Source organism: Zootoca vivipara, chromosome 2, assembly GCF_965207765.1.
Source record: "Zootoca vivipara chromosome 2, rZooViv2.hap1.1, whole genome shotgun sequence".
Classification (NCBI taxonomy): Eukaryota; Metazoa; Chordata; class Lepidosauria; order Squamata; family Lacertidae; genus Zootoca; species Zootoca vivipara.
This window is the reverse complement of record NC_142584.1, coordinates 20,900,734-20,921,098: the sequence shown is the minus strand read 5'-3', so window position 1 is coordinate 20,921,098 and position 20,365 is coordinate 20,900,734. Positions and strand designations below refer to the sequence as shown.

General features: G+C 40.7%; 1 protein-coding gene across 6 annotated transcripts in view; it reads right to left on the bottom strand.

The window, feature by feature from the left end:
- Nucleotides 1–20,365, bottom strand: part of CEP112 (centrosomal protein 112) — a 206,747-nt gene that overhangs the window by 137,573 nt on the left and 48,809 nt on the right. For all 6 annotated transcript variants that reach the window (XR_015947984.1, XR_015947985.1, XR_015947983.1 and 3 more), the window contains 5 exons: nt 11,360–11,514; nt 10,422–10,551; nt 9,883–9,975; nt 8,302–8,361; nt 4,628–4,707 (listed from right to left, as the gene is read on the bottom strand). Coding sequence is in view for 3 of the 6 variants with exons in the window: in XM_035104026.3 (XP_034959917.2) it covers nt 4,628–4,707; nt 8,302–8,361; nt 9,883–9,975; nt 10,422–10,551; nt 11,360–11,514 (518 nt within the window). In the remaining 3 variants the exon portion in view is untranslated. The remainder of the gene's footprint in view (nt 1–4,627; nt 4,708–8,301; nt 8,362–9,882; nt 9,976–10,421; nt 10,552–11,359; nt 11,515–20,365) is intronic.

Sequence of the window (20,365 nt, the reverse complement as noted above, 5' to 3'; positions counted from 1 at the left end):
AGCCCAACGCTGGCTCCCACAAGCCGGTGGTGGGGGCTCCGTGAAACTGCTCAGCTGAGGGGAGCGTAGTTGGCGCTCCTCACAGCAAGCAGTTAAAAGGAGCACTGATGCTCTGCCTGCTCGCAGTGGGACTGTCTCAGCTGGGGAATTGGAACCTTCCCTCCACCCAGCTGAGCTGGGCAAACAAGTTGTGTTGTCCTAGCCCACAAGCGCCTGGGTAAAACCACATCAGCTCCCAAGGTGAGAGCTGGAGCAGTTTCACCAGGTGCCTCATGGGCAGAGACAATGCAGATTGTTTTTTCAAACTGCGATGTTTGGTTGGCGATACACCATGATGTTGAAAAGCTAATATCGCCCAGTCCTACTGTGTGTTATGTTTGTTATCTAAGAAATAACATATTTGTGTCCCTCTAAAAAAAATCTGAATGTGTTTCCCATGATGAAAAGGACAGGATACTTGTTAAAACTGCCCTAAAATATTGTTCGCCTCTCTTAAGCCTGCAACTAGTAAAACTCAAACTGCATGACTTCTTTGACTCTAGTTTGGATGTGAAAAGAATACACCTATGTATGATTGTTAAATCATATTGTTTTTTAATTGTGATTTTATTGCTTATTTTATTTCTTACATATTGTGTTTTATCGTATTGCAATCTGAATTCTATGGAATTGCAAAGTTCACAAAGTGCAGGGCTTGCAAAGCTTGCAATCAATTGGTTGGGCACTTGGGAAACACTGTAACCTCTCTTAAGCCTGCAACTAGTAAAACTCAAACTGCATGACTTCTTTGACTCTAGTTTGGATGTGAAAGGAATATACCTATGTATGATTGTTAAATCATATTGATTTTTAATTGTGATTTTATTGCTTAGTTTATTTCTTACATATTGTGTTTTATTGTATTACAATCTGAATTGCAATTACAATATGGAATTGCAAAGTTCACAAAGTGCAGGGCTTGCAAAGCTTGCAATCAATTGGTTGGGCACTTGGGAAACTCTGTACAAGGGATTTTGCAGGCACTGAACTTTGTGAGATGTAGGGAAGGTGGTTGGGCGTGACCAAAATGGCCTAGCAAACCAAATTGGGAGGCCTGTCCAACAACACTTGGCCCAGATAGGTTCCCCACCTCCCATCTATAATCTCTAACCACATGGTCAAGATCTGTGTTAACATGCAGCAATTGTCTAGATTTTCAAGCAACACAGAGGGATGATAAGCTGTTTAATAGTTGCTGTGCAGCTTTTGGTATAACCCATATCCATTTCTCTAGATTAATGGGAGTGACTGACTACATCTTCACTGCTACAGTGGCCCTAATCTAGCAAGCATTTGTAAGATAGTAGCAGAAGGAACATAATAGAGGGAAGAAAAGAATATTGCAGCTGCTCTTTTTCTAGTCCCAGAATTCAAAAGAAATGTGGAACTGAATAGACCAGATCAGTCAGCTTCTGATCTAGTAAATTTCACACTTTTTTTCATTTTAAGGGGCTGCATAAATCATTTAAGATATTTAAGCATCCTTTCACTTACGAAAACCAGGAAGTGCAATTAAAAATAACAATTTCAAAAACTGTCAAAAAACAGTTTCAAAACTGCTTTATGCATGGAGTGGAAGGAGCATACAGTATTATCAGTCACAGGCACCTTACTGCAAGCACTCAGAATCATGCTAAAAGGGACAAATTTCTATCTCAAGTGTGCTGGCTATGTTTCTGTGTTTCTGTCACAGAGCTTGAAGCACTACAAGTCAGTCTCACATGAGATGATGGTGAAACAAAACAGCTGCTCACACGCAGAAGCAATGAGATCCCTATAATAGTGCCTCAAATCTCTGAAAAATCATCTGTAGATAGTCTAAACATCTGCCAAGTCGAGAACTTGTAAAGGCATACTATACGCACACACACGAAATAAACACAAAACACTACACAGATATAGACAGACAGACAGACAGACAGACAGACAGACAGACAGACACACACACACACACACACACACCACCTCTTTCAAAATATAGCTGTTTTACCCCATTTCCTTCCCATGCAGAATATATGCTTCTGGGTTCTGCATGATTATCAGGTGTACATAATCAGGCCATACATCTATTCCCTGAAAACACACAATACAACCTTTATTCCTTTATATGCTGCTATTACCTAAAAAGAACTGTGAGAACATCATAAGATAATATTTTAATGTATGAGCATCATCTTTGGGATTTAAATTAATACTGCAGCCACCAACACTAAATGCTCTCAGTGTAAATGCTCTCTTATCTCAGTGTGCTGGAATATTTATTAGGGTTGAACTAAAAAGAGGAGTTTGTGGTTTTTGCCAAAGCTTTCATCTGCTGAAAAAAGCATACACCTTTAGCAGCTGGGGGTTGGAAATGGGCAAATGCGCTCAGACAGGGCACTATTCAGGACAGGGAGCATTGACTTGGCTCTTAAATGGTTTTGTAATGCCGTCATATAGGATAAGGTACACCATCATTATGTTCATGCAAAACCTGACTTTCAGGGGGAAAGTGGAGGAGCACTTGGATGACAGTCTTGAAGCAGCAACAGAGAGGGTAAAAAATATTGCTACAAGCACAGATAGTTTTTACAGGTAACTTTTAAAACTCGACAAATATTTACAGAGCACTGCTCTGTACAGATCTATATTTCACACTGAAAAAACCAAAATACAATATTTATTTGTATCACCATATTGTCAGTGTTATATTACTGCTTATAAAAGCTATAAGCAAAAGGTGACATTAAACTCTGCATGCACAGGAACTTTTCAAATGCCATAAAAAACCCACAACTGGATATGCACAATTAACACAGGCAGCAATTTTAATCTCTGGACCTCACTGTTTGACGCTTTTTTGGTTGGACAGTAGAAAGAAAGAACAGCACTCTTCTCAAGAGTTTGATGCCTTTTCTTGAGAAGAGCTCCTTACCTACAATGCAGACACCCTTTTCATTTTACACTGAGAAATGAGGATATAGTGAAAGTTTTCAAATAGCAGAGATTAGTGTAACTTCACCACTCCTGATTCTATTTGCATGGCAACCGGCAGAGACCAGCGCAACACAAAGGGCTGTAGCGCGGGAAGAAGGGGGGGAGAAGTGGAGGAACTGATCCGTTCCCCCACTACTCCTCCCACCACCATGCCACGGACACCAGGGAGCATCGGACGGGGCTTCGGAGAAGCGCTGCGCCTCTCTGAAGCCCCGTCCGATGTCAGTTTTGTGCCAGGTGGCAGTGGGAGAAGCGGAGGAGCCGCTTCTCCTGCGCCGCCTGGCACACAGCTGCTTGCCTCGGCAGCTGCCGTCTGAAGCCAGGTGGCGGCTGCCGAGGGAAGCGAAACCGGCTTTGTGCCAGGCGGCGGCGGGAGAAGCAGAGGAGCCCCTTCTGCCGCCGCCCGGCACAAAACCGGCGGGATGGGGGGGGGAAGTGAAGGATCTTTCTTCCATTTCCCCCCATCCCGCCTGTCACACAGAGGGGATCGTAGGGGCCTTGAGAAGCTCTTACGATCCCCTCTGTGTGACAGGCGGGATGGGGGGAAGTGGACGAAAGATCCTTCACTTCCCCCCCCATCCCGCCTGTCACACAGAGGGGATCGTAAGAGCTTCTCAAGGCTCCTACGATCCCCTCTGTGTGACAGGCGGGATGGGGGGAAATGGAAGAAAGATCCTTCACTTCCCTTCCATCCCGCCTGTCACACAGAGGGGATCGTAGGAGGATCTTTCCCGCCACCTGGAGCAGAAGCGCGCCGGTGCGGGGATGTTTTCGCCGGCTGCCTTCCCCAAGCCAAGGGGAAGGCAGCCGGCAAAACACCCCCGCATCGGCGCACTTCGGCCCCGTCACCCGGAGCAGAAGCGGGCCGGTGCGGGGACATTTTCACCGGCTGCCGAAAGCCCCACTTTCCCCTCACCCAGCCCGACACAGCGCAGATCAGAGGAGGCTTCTCCTCCGATCCGCGCTGTGTCGGGGGGGGGGGCTGCTTTCTCTTCCTTCGTTCCTCTCCCCCCCCCAACAGAGCCCGCATCTGATGGGTGTTCCGAAGCCCTGTCAAATGCTGGCTCTGTCGGGGGAGGCGGTGGCACACACCTCTCTTGGCTCGGGGGAAGCAGGCAGGCAAGAGAACAAGCGCCTGCCTGCCTTCCCCAAGCCAAGAGAGTAAGTACCGCTGCCGCCGCCAGGCCCCCGGAGCCCATAGGAACGCATTAATTGACTTTCAATGCATTCCTATGGGAAACCGGGACTCGCTAGACGAAATTTTCGTAGGACGAATTGAGTCCTGGAACGAATTAATTTCGTCTAGCGAGGCACCACTGTATAAGGATAATAACACTATATGAATATATACGGTAATGTATAGGAATGTATGGGAGTATATTACATTGCATGTATTTGTGTGTGTGTGTGTGTGTGTGTACACACACACACACATACACATTTCTCTCTCTTTCTTATACACATCTTTATTCTCTCCATCCCCTCACTTCTCCCCCTTTTCCCTTTGTATCAATTTATTTCTTTATAGCCGAGATTCTTTCAATAAAAATATTAATATTTAAAAAACAAAACATAATCTTCCTCATGAACATTCTGGAGCCATTTTACTCACCTCAGCATGTCTTCCATTTTTCGTATTCTCCTGTGAGAATCCTTCCTCTCCTTCTCAAAGTCATTCTGCAACCCATGCATCTAACGTTTAAAAAAGAAAAAGAGTTACGCTCCAGCCATCACACACCCTGATAACTGTGACATATGGTCACTGTCATTCATTCTCTGAGGTCTTCCACAACAGACTCTATGTGGGGCTGCATTTGAAGATGGTTCTGAAACTTCAGTGAATGCGGAAACAGCAGCCTGCCCATTAACCAGCACAGACCACTATTCTCACATATCACCTGTTTTCTATTATTATTATTATTATTATTATTATTATTATTATTATTATTATTATTATTGGTTTTCTTGGTTTAGAAAGATATGCGCAATGTCTCTCATAACATTTTTACAAATCAGTTTCATTTGTTGAGACATTGGGAAGAAAAGGGGAAGAGAGGTAGATGGGGGAGGGTGGGGGGGTCGGTTGACGATGTTTCTATTTTGCTTAATATGTTGGGGGTGGGTTGTCAGCATCGCTTGCGTAGGTTCTCTGCTGTTTGCTTGTGTTCCTTTGGTGGTGAGAGATGTTGGGGTTGGCCTCGGTTTTGGTTGTTCCTTTATGGTTGGCTGTGGTAGTCTTTGTTTTGTGTGTGAGTGGGGTGGGTGAGTGTTTTGGATCAGGTTAGCCATATTGATTTGTATACTGTTGGTATACCAATTCCACAGTATCCAATTGGCTGCAGGAGCTTCCTGCAGCCACTTGGAAGCTGCGCCTTGGTTTCCGAATGTTTTGGAAGTCAAACGGACTTCCTGAACGGAATCCGTTCGACTTCCAATGTACCACTGTATCTGCAATGCTCCCAGTTTGTTTTCCAGTCCAATATTAAGGGCTTATTTAAAGTAGAGCTTTCCAAACTCTGTGTCATGACACATTAGCGTGTCAGCTGCAATGTGTGTGTTGCGTGAACGCTCCCTGCACTCCTCCCAGGGCTGGAAAGGGCCAGTCCATTTCCTGTAAAAGCCTACTCCTGTCTTTGTCCACTAGAGGTGCAAGTAACCCCGACCAGTGATGCAAGTGAACTTGGGACAAAGCTAAGTGAGCATGAGCCAGATAGTCATGTAAAATATAGTAGTGTTAAGAAATAAAACAGCATAACTGAGAGTTTCAAATGTTTTTTTTAAAATTATTTCTTGTTAGTGGAACTTGCCAAAGAGAGCTTTGTCCCTTTTGCCACCTTGTACTGCAAAGCAGATTGAAAGCTGCCATCTCACCATTCTTGACCAATGTGATCACAGATTTTACATACTCTAGATATTTCTCACTACGTCTTCCTCAATTAAATAAGTCAAAATTTATGGAAAGCCATGAAGACCAGCTAATATACTTCTTTTACTTTGAGGTCTGCTTTTCTTTATTGGTCCAACAGAGTCAAATCTTTAAACTTGCTAGACATATGTTCCCAGTGGTTTTGCCCAAGGCAGAATAGGTGTTAAGGTTGTTTCTTCCTTTGATATGGTTCTGATACCTATGTGGAACTGTCAACTTCATGTCTGTTGCAGAGATAGTTCTCCTCATTTGTCTAGTGGAGTTTTCAAGCTTAATATGCTGCAATAAATAAAATAATAACACTAGAATACATCTGTTGAATTAGCCCCTACTAATGTAGCTGCATTTAAGGGCTGTTTTTATTCCTTGTAGGTAAACCACAGATGGCTAATAATTTCAGCCCTGGGGTCATATATTATCCTCAGGAGAACCCTTCAAAGGACAACTGCCAGTGGACAAAAAAAGTGCACATGGCAAAAAGAGAAGCCACCCCACACTCCCATGCATGTACACACACACACACACACACACACACACACACACACACACACCAGAAAATGCACACAAAATGCTGAAGATGGTGGTGTCAAACCTATGGGCTCAGAAGGCAATCTCAGTGCAATTTTTAAATCACTGAACGCAACTTTACCACATCCCCACCTCACCCCACCCCCAAGAGCAGAAACCTATGCTCTACCATGTGACAGCACAGCCTCAATGTGATTGGATTTTCAGGAGCCACAAAAAAATCGCTTGGGGATGCCACATGGGGCCATGAGTTAGCTACCCCCGATGTAAAGCAAGTAATCTCTTGGTTTGGGGCAACTGGCTAAAATGTTTTAAAATGTTTTAAATGGTTCTAATTTTGGTTCCTTTGTTTTGTTTTTGTCGGGCTGGTTTTTGTGAAATGTTTAGTTGGGGTTGGTGGTTATTTTAATCTGGGTATAACTGTAAACTGTTATTATTGTTATTGTTGCTGCTGTTATTATTGATTTCTATTGCTTTATTGGTTTGTTTGTTGTTTGAATAGGATATTTTGTTTTTTCATGTTTGATGTTTTGTTACATTTTTTTATATGTTGTGAGTAGCCCAGGGTAGCTGGGAAAACCCAGCCCGAGGGCGGGATAGACAATTATTATTATTATTATTATTATTATTATTATTATTATTATTATTATTATAGCATATATCAATGCAACCACATTTCCCCTTTTCCAATGCATTTTAACTGCCAGACCTGATGATCATCAGTTCTACGGTAGCTGCTCCTTGCCCTGGCTTCAATAAGATATGTGGTATGTGGTAAGAGGTGGTATGTGGGCTACTGACACACATATGCTTTTAGCATATCACAGACAACCCATATAGAACTATCCACAGCTCAAACACCAGGTTTCTACACTACCATATCTGCAGTGGGCAGCTGCATTAATGGGCATATCTTTTAAATCAAGACATCAACTGAGTGATGGCCAACAGGCACCCAACAACATATATCCAAAACAACCACACTATCATTCGCATTCCGGAAAAGCAAAGTTGGCTAGTCTTGATTTACGTTTTCCTACACTGCTGCAAGGGAAAGTACACACAGCAAAGATCAAACATAACTCTTTTGTACTCTCAGGAACCTGTTAAGAGTTCCAAAAAGTGTATGACAATCAAGAGAGATATTTGCAGGATTCTTTATACATGATTCTGTTCTCCATTGTTTCCTACAAAAATTCAGACACTGATAGAAAAAAATAGACCTCAAGTGAAATAGTTCTGTATTTTGCTAAGAATTCTGGGTGATTGGGGTTGATAGACTGCCATGAAAATTTCAAGGACAGGCTTGTCAGCAAGGAGGGGGTTGTGAAGATTGAAAGTAGAAGAAAACAGTTTAATACTGTATTACTTTTCTCAATCTGGCCAAGGAGCTGGTGTATTGGGCTGGAATGAGCCTGTGTCCTCCAGTCTCTGCCTCATTGATTAATCTGGAGAACAGGCAAATATAAGCCATGATTTGTTTTTTATTTAGTAGATCTTCCAATTCAACCTTTTAAATCTGGATGTCATTATAACTAAAAATAATTACTGAAAGATCTTAAGCATTTTCAGACAGGGCACTATTCAAATCTTTGACCTAAGAGGGTTCCCCCCACTTTATAGACTAAAATATGCTAGTGAATATGATGAACATCAATAGGTTTAGTTACAGGTAGGTAGCCGTGTTGAGCTCCTTGGCAGATAAGCTTTTACATTTCACCAGTTCTGTGTTCCTTTTCTGGCCAACATTTGCATTTTACGGTTCATTAATAAATCTTTTAATGGCTACAGTGGATATTCCATACAATAAATCTGATACTTCAATTCATTACCTTCTTTTCAAGATCTCTCTCTAAATGAAGTTTCTCCTGCATATATGTCTGTTCTTGATCCTGAAAAATAGAGGTCAAGGAACTGAGGATTACATCAGTGTTTTTCAACCACTGTTCCGCGGCACACTAGTGTGCCGCGAGATGTTGCCTGGTGTGCCGTGGGAGAATTACTTTATATACCCTGTTTCTCATATTTTAAGACATACCCATAAAATAAGCCATAGCAGGATTTTTAAGCATTCAAGGAATATAAGCCATACCCCGAAAATAAGACATAGTGATAGGCGCAGCAGCAATGCCGGCCGCAGCAGGAGGAGGAGGAAAAAAATAAGACATCCCTTGAAAATAAGCCATAGTGTGTTTTTTGAGGAAAAAATAAATATAAGACATGTCTTATAATATGAGAAACACGGTATAATCAATATAGGCACAGAGTTAAATTTTTAAACATTTTCTAATGGTGGTGTGCCTCGTGATTTTTTTCATGAAACAAGTGTGCCTTTGCCCAAAAAAGGTTGAAAAACACTGGATTACATGATAAATAAAACTTTTGGAACTATCTGATAACCATATTCAATGTACATGTAACAGCAAGTTTGATCGGATGGCGGGGAGATGACTTAGCTAATCAACAGGTGAAAAACTGTTCTATAGAAAAGGTGTGAGAATCTGAGCTCAAGATGCCACCAGTTCCAGTCTCCCATTAGAGATGTGCAAACATGCAGAACCAGTTTCCATATGCCCCCACCCCTAAGTGGGGAGAAAGGTTTGCATACATGAGCAAAATACCACAACAGTTAACTGCATAATGTGGCCTCCTCTCCCTAATGGGTGGTCCTCAACCCCCGGGCCACGTACTGGTACCGGTCCGTGGATCAATTGGTACCGGGCCGCCCAAGGAACATTTAAATACAATTAAATTAAAATTATTAAATCAAAACAATCTAAATAAAATATAAGCAATCAACGTCCCCCCTCAGCGGGCCGCAGTAAAATGATCAAATGTTGACTGGTCCGCGGCGATAAAAAGGTCGGGGAGCACTGGGTTACACGACTCATAGTAAAGGCAGCTAATGGATAAAGAAGAAAATTATGTCGGGCAGTGGAAAGCTGAAAAGGAAATGCAGTGAATTTACTGGTTAGGAATGAGAAAGAATAAGAACCAGGCATAATTTGGACAGCAAGGAAAAGGCACCAGATATTTGAAATGTAGGAGCCATGCGACTTTGTTGTTGTTGTTAATGTACTAATTTATACAAATGTAGCTATCACTATGTAAGACAGACCCAGGGATTACTTTCAACTTCACTGTATGCATTTCTTTAATCCACTGATATATACGCTTTTCATATCAGTTCAATAAGCAAGGAAATAAGACAAATAGCCCCCAAGTTTCTTTAAAGGGTTTAGCCAGAAATAAGAACATATTCCATTATTGCGGATGTTGAGTGATAGGCTCACATTTTCAAGAACTCCAGAAACTCTCTCACTTGAGCATTCTATTCATACAAATCACAGAAAGTAGTAAAAAAAAAAAAAAAAAGCTCATCATTTTTCCTGAGTGAAAAATGCAGGGCTCACCCTCAGCTGTTGCTGCCTTTGATGTTCTGATTCCAGTAACTGTTGTTTTAATTGCGACACACACTGTTCTAATTCTTCAATCACATCAGATGCCTGTAGGGATTTAATAGACAAGGGAATGTTGGTCTTGTATTAGCTCCGGCAGAGATAAACTTTTTTCAAAGTTCAACTTAAAAGACGGGGAAGAGAAGATGATCTACTTGGAAAAGATACAGAAATCTTAACAACTCAATCCCTCCATATTTTATTTGTCCTTAAAATGCAAATACTACTATAGTTACTGATAGAATAGTCATTGGCACCTGATTAGAAACAAACTAACGTTGAACCATTAAGACTTCAACCCTGTCAACATGCATGCATATAAGGATATTAAGGGAGCTGAGAAGACTCAATTGATTAAATTAAACCCAGTCATATCTATACATGCGTATGCAAGCATAAAACCTCAAAAATTAACACTGAAAACTTGCTTTAATATATTGTTTATATATAAGCATATCTGTATATAAGCTTATCCTATTATTGAGTGAACTTACTTTCGCTGCAGAAAGAGCATGTTCCTGTTTCAACAAATCTATGTCATCATCATATTTGCTTTGAAGAGTGAGAATGTTCTGCTCAAAGTCTTGTACAATATGCCCCTTTTCTTTCTGAAGTGAGTTGCATCTACAAATATTGCAAGGAAATCTAAGCAGAGGTATCTGACGTAACATAACGTTCTCTTCTCTTACACATCTTACAGCATGAACAGAACAATATTAATCTTCATTTTCTAATGAAGCATGAAAATACAATCACTTCAAACAATGAACTGATTTTACAAAAATACAACCAAGGAGAATACAAGTGGTTTCATATACCAGTTCCTATAGCTATATATAGAGCTCCATTTTCAATCAGGGACTCCACACCCACCATCGGGAAATCCTGAGAAGCAACCAATAACAGAGAAAGATCAAGCACATTATCTGAGGTAATGGCAGGTGAAGGTTTGCTTATACATTCACTTTTCTCATAAAGTTACTATCTGGATCAAGGAGAAGGAAAAGTTCACGAATGCTTACACTACATTATCTTGCTGATTATCCTGGGTTCTTTTTAGGTTCATTGTATTTCTCCATGGAACTGTTAATTCCTCAACCATTGATGTTCCTTGGTGTCACAAGATGGTTTGTTGTTTTTGCTACAACGTATCAACATCACTACCCCCTTAGAAGTTGAACCTCTGCTATTATTATCATAATGTTGATTTATCCCATTAATGTGGAAACACATCAGAAGGTGAGAAAATTATTCCAAAATAGGTGATCCAAGTAAATAGGCAAGTAAAACATACCCAGATATTTATGAAACTCAAAATGCAACATTTTGTTTTCAATTACCAGTCAGTTATTACTAAATACTAATGTTTTATTACAAGTGGCACTGAATAACTTTACACCTATTATCCAAAGTGGAAACATTCATTAAGTACCTTGCCTTGACTTCTTCGAGTTCTGTACACACAGCCTGGTAGGCTTGCTCAAGACTGGTCTTTTCTTGAGATAACTTCTGATGCTGCAAATTACTGGATTCTGCTTCCACAGTCAACTGGTGGACACGGGCCTCCAGCTCTTTGACCATCTGGTTCTAAATAAAGTGGTTAAAACTCTATTAGGAAATAAGTTAATGTGTAATTTCTCTATGCAAAATACAAAGGTTGGAAAGGCAAGCCCATCAAATCACATACAGTACAACAAAACTAATTAAATCTATACCAATTTCAAACAGAATGAACAGCCTTTCATTCAAAATTTCAAAATTTCATTTCCAGATGGGAGAGTCATTATAGAGAATTGCTCCATAATAATACACCACTCTATACTTAATCTTGGACTGGACTTAACCGTCCAATGTTCCTTTACCTTTACACTAATCTTATCTTCTTCACCAGCTGAAAGTTTCTGGGCAGTCTTCAAAGGCAGCCCAATGCAGAGTACATTACAGTTGTTGTTGTTGTTGTTGTTTAGTCGTGTCCGACTCTTCGTGACCCCATGGACCAGAGCATGCCAGGCACTCCTGTCTTCCACTGCCTCCCGCAGTTTGGTCAAACTCATGTTCGTAGCTTCGAGAACACTGTCCAACCATCTCATCCTCTGTCGTCCCCTTCTCCTTGTGCCCTCCATCTTTCCCAACATCAGGGTCTTTTCCAGGGAGTCTTCTCTTCTCATGAGGTGGCCAAAGTATTGGAGCCTCAGCTTCAGAATCTGTCCTTCCAGTGAGCACTCAGGGCTGATTTCCTTAAGAATGGATAGGTTTGATCTTCTTGCAGTCCATGGGACTCTCAAGAGTCTCCTCCAGCACCATAATTCAAAGGCATCAATTCTTCGGCGATCAGCCTTCTTTATGGTCCAGCTCTCGCTTCTATACATCACTACTGGGAAAACCATAGCTTTAACTATACGGGCCTTTGTCGGCAAGGTGATGTCTCTGCTTGTGACAGCCAATGGATTGCTGGGGCTGGGTTTGAGCTCTCTAGATAAATTTGTAACTGTCATACCAGTCTCAACTGGTAAAGGTCAGAACCCTCCCATGACAACCAGGCAAGTGGTTAAAATTAAAGCTGGGTTAGGATTCAGGAATTTAAACAGGACACACAAATCACAATTTTTATGTTAACAAAGGCTTGTGCAGCAGAAGAAAGTGGAAAGAATGAATACTTCCAGCCACTGCTAAAGTGAAACTTAGCATTCATCAGCTCAGTGCTTTTTTATAGTATGTAGCTGAAATTATTGTTGACACAATTATGTAAACTGGAGATTTTTATTGCTCGTACTTGGGTAAAGCACTTGCATTATATCTTCTGAAACACGAACATCACATACGCAGTGAATTCTTAAAATATATTCTTTCAAATTGTTCTTAGCACATCTTTAAGGACTGTATTTGTTTGGACAAAAAGTCAAGCACATTTTTCTTTTCAATTATAGGATTTGCTGTGTAGCCAGTGGAGATTACTATCCTGCTTTTGATAAACAGCAGCTTTCAGACATCCTGTAGCCAGTAGATTTGGCCATATGATAAGATCAAGAGGATATCCCACTTTGCCAGTTGGACAGTATTTGGCAAGGGGGGGGGGAATAACTTGAAACACTCAAAAGAGAATAAACTTTTCTTGTTTAGGAAACTGTTAGCAGTTCATAATGACACACGAGAGAAAACTGAAAGGGCACAAATAATCATTTTTAAAACATTGATAATGAAAACAATAAACCCACTGGCTAGAAATTAAAACACATCTCCTAGCTGATTTCAAGTAAAATTACTTTTTAAAAAATGTTCTACCAGAAAAGGACTCAAGGCAATGTACTGTAAATGAAAAAATAGTTCATATATAAAAACAATAAAAACCAAAGGCAACAGAGTGTAAGCTATTTTAATAGGACAAGAAAATTAAAATATTTACTCCCTGTTTGAACTCTAATACTGAGGCAGGGAGGGAGGCTTTCCAAGAAAGCAGATTCCAAAGTTCTGGTGCTACTACAGAGAACACCCTGCCCCAGGCTCTACAAAGATTTCACAAAGACGTAGAGGGAAAACTTGGACTAAGAGCTCTACAACCAATAACAAAGGACAGAGACGTTCATATGGAAGGAAATATGTGCCTGTTAGAAATTCAAATGGAAAGATATTTTAACCTAGATGACAGAGATAAATGAATTGTAACATTAATGGAAAAAGATGAAACTTCATTACGTAACCTCTGCATTAGCAATGACATGGCCTACTTAATAAAATGTCCACATCAGATCTTCCCTTGTAAGGTAGGCCTCCTGAAGGCACTCTCAGAAGAGGTTAAAATGTTCATCTTATAGTGTTTTGGTAAATGTATGTACTGAACACCAAGTGGCTGCCTGCACATCTCATGTACAGAAGTCCCTTCTCACCGAGCTGCTGAGGTGGCAGCTCCCCAACCAAGCATGCCACAAAATCCTCAGGGACCTGAAAGTTAATACAACTGTGTAGAGCACTACACCAACCATGGAAGAGAAAAGGTTGTGTAGACTCTTCTGACCATTATGGGAGTGGGACATTGAGGAGCACTGAAACTCCCCATGCCCCAGAGAGACTGTGTGCCCTACCTTCCTATGTCATACATTTGGTACTTGCTGTGTCCTCTGTGGTGAATCAAATCGCATGGTTGTTTAGGCAACCATGATTCTAATGACAAAATCTGCGGAATCTGCCATTTGGAAAGCCTATTGAAGAAGTCTATAGTCCACTTTTCTCCCTACTGGTGCTCCCTAGATCCTCTCCCATCAGTTCCAGCTAGCATGGCCAATTTATGCATCCTGGGGCTTATGGGTGTTGTAGTTGAAAACATCTGGAGAGCACCAGGTTGGACATGCAAGACTAGTCACTCCACAAGTTCATGTGTCCACCGGTGCTTGTGAAGTGGAAGCCTATGCCATGAAGAATGACTGCCAGCACGTGACTATACTGGAAAACTGAGACCTAAGGGAAATTCTCTCTCTCTCTCTTTCCCATCTCCAAGTGAACCAGCTCTTTCCCATCTCCAAGTGAAGTGTATGCCAGGATAGTGTGATCAAAGGGGGAGTTCTCTCTACTCTGTTCTCTAGGCTAGAGTTCTTAACTTAGCTCCTTCTTTCAAAATACTAAACCAGGCATCCCCAAACTTTGGCCCTCCAGATGTTTTGGACTACAATTCCCATCATCCCTGACCATTGGTCCTGTTAGCTAGGGATCATGGGAGTTGTAGGCGAAAACATCTGGAGGGCCGCAGTTTGGGGATGCCTGTACTAAACTGTCACAAGTTAGGAACCATGCCAGAGTCTATCTGCCCATGACAAAGGTGGGAAGAGAACAATCCTCTTCCAAAAAAAAGTTTAGGAGATGGGCCTTCCTGCCCCCCCCAAAAAAAACATAATTTCCCTATGCTAAGTGGAGAGAAGTGGAGAGAACTCAAGGAGAAAATATTGTCCCTGTAAATTTGACATCTAAAATAATAGACTGGAAAGCCTCCTCAGAAGGAAGAACCAACCACTCATATGTATGATGCTATGATTCCTAGTACTTCTTTACTGATGTTTATGCATACAAGCAGACTGTTACCTGAAATAAGGGGAAGTAAGAGACAGCAAGGGGCAATACAAAATAAAAACTAGACAAAGCAGTAGAGATTACGTGGAAGCAACATTTGTTGTTGTTTAGTCGTTTAGTCGTATCCGACTCTTCGTGACCCCATGGACCAGAGCACGCCAGGCACTCCTGTCTTCCACTGCCTCCCGCAGTTTGGTCAAACTCATGTTCGTAGCTTCGAGAACACTGTCCAACCATCTCATCCTCTGTCGTCCCCTTCTCCTTGTGCCCTCCATCTTTCCCAGCATCAGGGTCTTTTCCAGGGAGTCTTCTCTTCTCATGAGGTGGCCAAAGTATTGGAGCCTCAGCTTCAGGATCTGTCCTTCCAGTGAGCACTCAGGGTTGATTTCCTTCAGAATGGATAGGTTTGTTCTTCTTGTAGTCCATGGGACTCTCAAGAGTCTCCTCCAGCACCATAATTCAAAGGCATCAATTCTTCGGCGATCAGCCTTCTTTATGGTCCAGCTCTCACTTCCATACATCACTACTGGGAAAACCATAGCTTTAACTATACAGACCCTTGTCATCAAGGTGACAAACATTAGAAAGTGACAAACATTAGAGCATTAGAAGCTACATTAGAATTAAGCATTTTTAAAATACTGTACAAAAAGTGAAGAGGTATTCAGTGGTGATGGGTGAATAAAATCATAAACCATAAAAAAGAAAGTTCATAATTCCATAATATACCAGGTTACACAAGAGGAATTTGCTATTGAATGAAATATCTAATACTTATTTAAAGCTGAACCTGATCAAGCAGAATCATATCAAGTGTTTTAGATCTTATCTGCTATCTAGCGAGTTACAGGAAATAAGAAGATATTTAACTCCTATTGTATACAGGGGATAGGAAGATATTTGATATTTGATTCCTGTTATGATGAAATGTAAACACATGTAATTGGAAGAGAAAACAATGTGGCTATTAGGCAGTGAATCACTTTCAGATTTCTTGAGACCCTTTGCCTCAAAGCAAAGAAAAACAATTCAAGAGGAAATAAAGATGATTGCCTAACAACCTGGTTGTTTATACACATGCTAATGCTGAAATCTTTCAACTTTTATGCATAAGTGTGATTGAAACACAATGAAATTTAGTGTACAAAGCAATCTACACAAAGTAAAATAAAAAAATTCCTTCAGTAGCACCTTAAAGACCAACTAAGTTTTTATTTTGGTATGAGCTTTCGTGTGCATGCACACTTCTTCAGATGAAGAAGCATGCACACGAAAGCTCATACCAAAATAAAAACTTAGTTGGTCTTTAAGGTGCTACTGAAGGAATTTTTTTTATTTTACTTCGATCCAGACCAACACGGCTACCTACCTGTACACAAAGTAAATCATCAATAAAAACTCCATATGACTACTGAAAGGTCTGGGTGCCTGAATGTGTGAAAATATGTGGTTCATAATGTTACCAGGGTAACTGCTCAGGAGAAGATATATGAGATACAAGACGGCTGGCAGGAGTTGTCTCCCCCACTTCCCCACTTCCATCTTGTTTGTGCAACTGGGCGTAGGGAATGCTCCCACCAGCAGATGCCTAGTTATGTAGGTTCTAAGCCTCCCCCCCCTTTTTTTTTAAGTGCCAGCTTCTGGGAAAACTCAGCATTTCCCCTTCATTTATCAGCCAGAAAATTAAACATCATACTGAACCATGCCTTCCCCACATGTCGTGGTTGTATGTGAAAACAACAATGTAAATGTTTAATATTTGAATTTATATAAAACATATGTATATTTTGGGTGGGGTGCAGTGCAGTGCAGAGGGATAGTCTTCAACATTTTGAAAGGGAGGCATTGTCAAAAACAAGCACTGTGGATTTCAGGTGAATTAAAAAATAACAACACTCCATGTGGTACATGACAGGCAACACAGGCAACACCTGTGTTGATAAATTGATGTACTGTTGTATTATTATGATGATTAGACTGCATAGCTGGCAAGCAGAAACTAAAAGTTGGCTACCAAGGCCAGCCATAATTTGTAGACCCCAGTATACAGATCAGATTCAAGCTCCTATTGAAGCATAATTTTCTTTAACAGGATTTTCTTTTAACAAGCTATCATTGTTCACATAATCCTTCTCTCTGGCTAAAGGCACAAGAAGATAAAATATGAACTGGAGGTTTTAAGAAACAAAATAAACGTTTATTTATCAAGTGATGAATCGCAGAAGATAAATTAAGCTGGTATGTAAAACATAGTTCTTATTGCTGTAGACTTCTTATACAAAACTAATGCATGCTATTTGAGTATCCTAATAAGCTACTTGTTTTAAAAGACCTCCAGGTATATATTTATTTGCCCACTTACAGTTATAAAAAGCCCACACTCTCCCCTAGTAGAAAGCAATGTCCAACCTGGCCAAATACTTCATTCATTCTTACTGGGATATCCCTGAATTTGATGTCTTTCACAGGAGAATATGATGATTTGCTGGGTAAGATACTATACCTACAGCTCAGGAACAGCAGCCAAGAAAAACACAGGAATCATGCGAGTCAGAGTGTCACTCCACTGCATGCTATGTTCAGAAAGTAATATCTAACATGACCAGAAATCCATCCACCTCTAAATCCCATTTCTGTTTTTAAAGGCTGCCCATTTTCAAATATTCCAAAATGAATCATTCAGCACCATATGTCTCCCCCCCCCAATTCATTCCAATATACTGTATTTTTTAAAATTCCATTTATATGTTTATTATAAGCTTGAAAAGGATTAGGAGTCAAATGCCAAATCTAATGTTGACTAGTGGGTGAAACCATTGTTCCAACTTGTCAAATTCTAATAATTTTTCTGGTCCAAAATCTAGCAATAACTATTGCTGTATGTTTAAGATAGCAATATTTCTTCTCAGAAATAGAACTACGTATAATAGAGTAATGCATGTGTCAAGAATATAATTTGCAAGTCTCATCACTCAGCAAAATTCACTTGTGCACAACAAATGGCACTCTTGACAGTAGAAAACTCTATGAAAAAGAGGGGTGGGGGAGTCTGAAATAATAAGAAAAGAGAAACTAATTTTCAGTGACAGTCTAGTCTTTCATCTTAAGCCATACCTTGAACCCTACCATGTTTAATTATTAAATCAGGAGCTGCTGTGCAAGATCTGTCTGCTTTTGATGGTTCTAAAATTCAATCCTGCTGACAGACTGTGTCCATTTCTTGCCATATTTATCATTACCTATGCCAAGGTTTGAATGCTAATTTTTTTTTCAATTCAACTTTCATTAACAACAGAATCTAAAATTTGAGCGAGCTTTAAAGGCAACATCAAACAAATGACCACTTCTTTAAATGTGCCACACTGATGAAAAATGTCAAAAGGGACTTGTTGATTTTTAAGGTACAAATACCTGTCTTGCAAACTCCAAGTACAAAATTCATCTCACAAGCGACCCAAAAGGGAAGGACACCAAGACACAAAACCTCATGAAACATCAACACCTGAGCATAGAACAGAGAGACACTTTTGCGATGAGTTTGTATTCTGTCTCTACTGTCAAACTAGAATAAAGAAATGATGAAGGACCACGCGGGAATTGCAAAATGAAAAGTGACTTCCCATCTACATGAGGAACCAATCTGGGATGATGGATGACCCCTTTTAATGAGATCCCCCCCCCAGGAGTTACAGCTTCCCAATCTGTGTCCAGTTCCCTATCTGCTAACAAGTACTTTCAATTCTTTTAACGTTGCTCAAGTGTGTCACCATTCCATCCTGCAAATCTGTAAGAATAAGTCATTACTTGTGCCCACTGTTGCAATACAACCTCTGATACCATAACTATGCTGATCCTATGACAACTCAAAGAAAGCATTCATGGTCTTTGTTGTCTTTCAACAGGCCTTGTCAATGCTGGGAGGAGGGGGACAACCACGCCATAGCATGAAGAGTGCAAAGAGTTCAATCGTAACACATGGAAGCTGCTACCAGCACTAACAATGACTTGAATTTTTTTTATTTAAGATGATGAACGTTCTCCCTTTCCATAAATCAAAACACTTTGCATTTATAGGTCCTGTTCATATGTCATGGAAAGCCACAATCTATGACTTAGCATGAACTGCTGACTTGTTCCTGTTTCACTTCACCCTTCCTTGGGCAGGGGGAAAGGAACCACGAGTGATGCTTTGCACATCACAGCTTGTGGTTTGCTCCCCCCTGCTTGAGTAAGGACAGAGTGAAACGGGAGCAATTTGACAGTCTGCAATAGAACACTGCTCATTCACAACGAGCAACAGCTCATGGCTTGCTGTAATATACAAACATGGTCAGAGAGAGCACTTCAAATCTTCCAAGTGCTGCATACACATTGATATAACTGCCCCAGAAGGAAGGGCCAGAATTATCACTGAGAGATAATGGTTCGTCTAAGGCAACACTAGCAACTTCTTTCCTCTTGCTCTGCTTCAGCTCCCCTCTGCCCTTCCACTACTTAAGACAGGAAAAGAGGAAAAAGAAAGATTACTGTGTCCAATCATAATGAAGGAAGAGAAAGAAGAAAAAAGAAAACTGTTTTAAAATAGAATCTGGTGCCCTGTGAAGTCTTACGTCATGACCATTCTGATTATCACAACCAATCTGGGAGTCTTCCTCCTTGGCTGTGTACTTAGTTTGGCTTTCAGAACAGGGAAAAGGAATCCTTTTCCAAAATCAAAGACTGACTGCTTGCCAGACTTGCCAGTACCCAAGAAAGGTGTCAGTTTTCCTGCAACATCTCTGCCTTCCAGAACAGAGATGGGGAGGAATTTAAGTTTTTAAGCAAAATGACCTCATTTGAACCTCCTGGACTACCTTAAGGGTCAGAACGTAAATATCCTGCAGATTTGGCACTCGGAATTTTGTGATACAGTTCTTAGCTTTTTTAAAAAAGAAACAAAATGCGTTCTAAAGTACTTATTTTAGGATAAAACACATTTAGAAATGTGTATATTGAGATAAAATAGGTATCTGCAGACATATTCCGTGATATTTAAGCATCTATGAATTTTCATACTGATTTATCTTTTTTAAAAAATCTGCAGGTTGACTGCAGAAATGGAATGGAACAGGCTTCTGAATAAACACACTTGACATTGATACAAACCAGACAGAGTGATCTGGCCAACGCTACCTTCCAATTCTCTGTGTTCTTCACACTCTACACAAAACTGATTGAACTTGCAGATCTGAAAGTAGGTCACTTGGGGGGGGGAGTGGGGATTTTCTAACTAACTGAGCAATTATTTTGAAAAGGTCTCTTGGCATCCTATATGGCAAATGTCTATGAAGAAACATTAAGATGGGACAATGTAACAATCAGGAGACACCAGCAGAGCAGA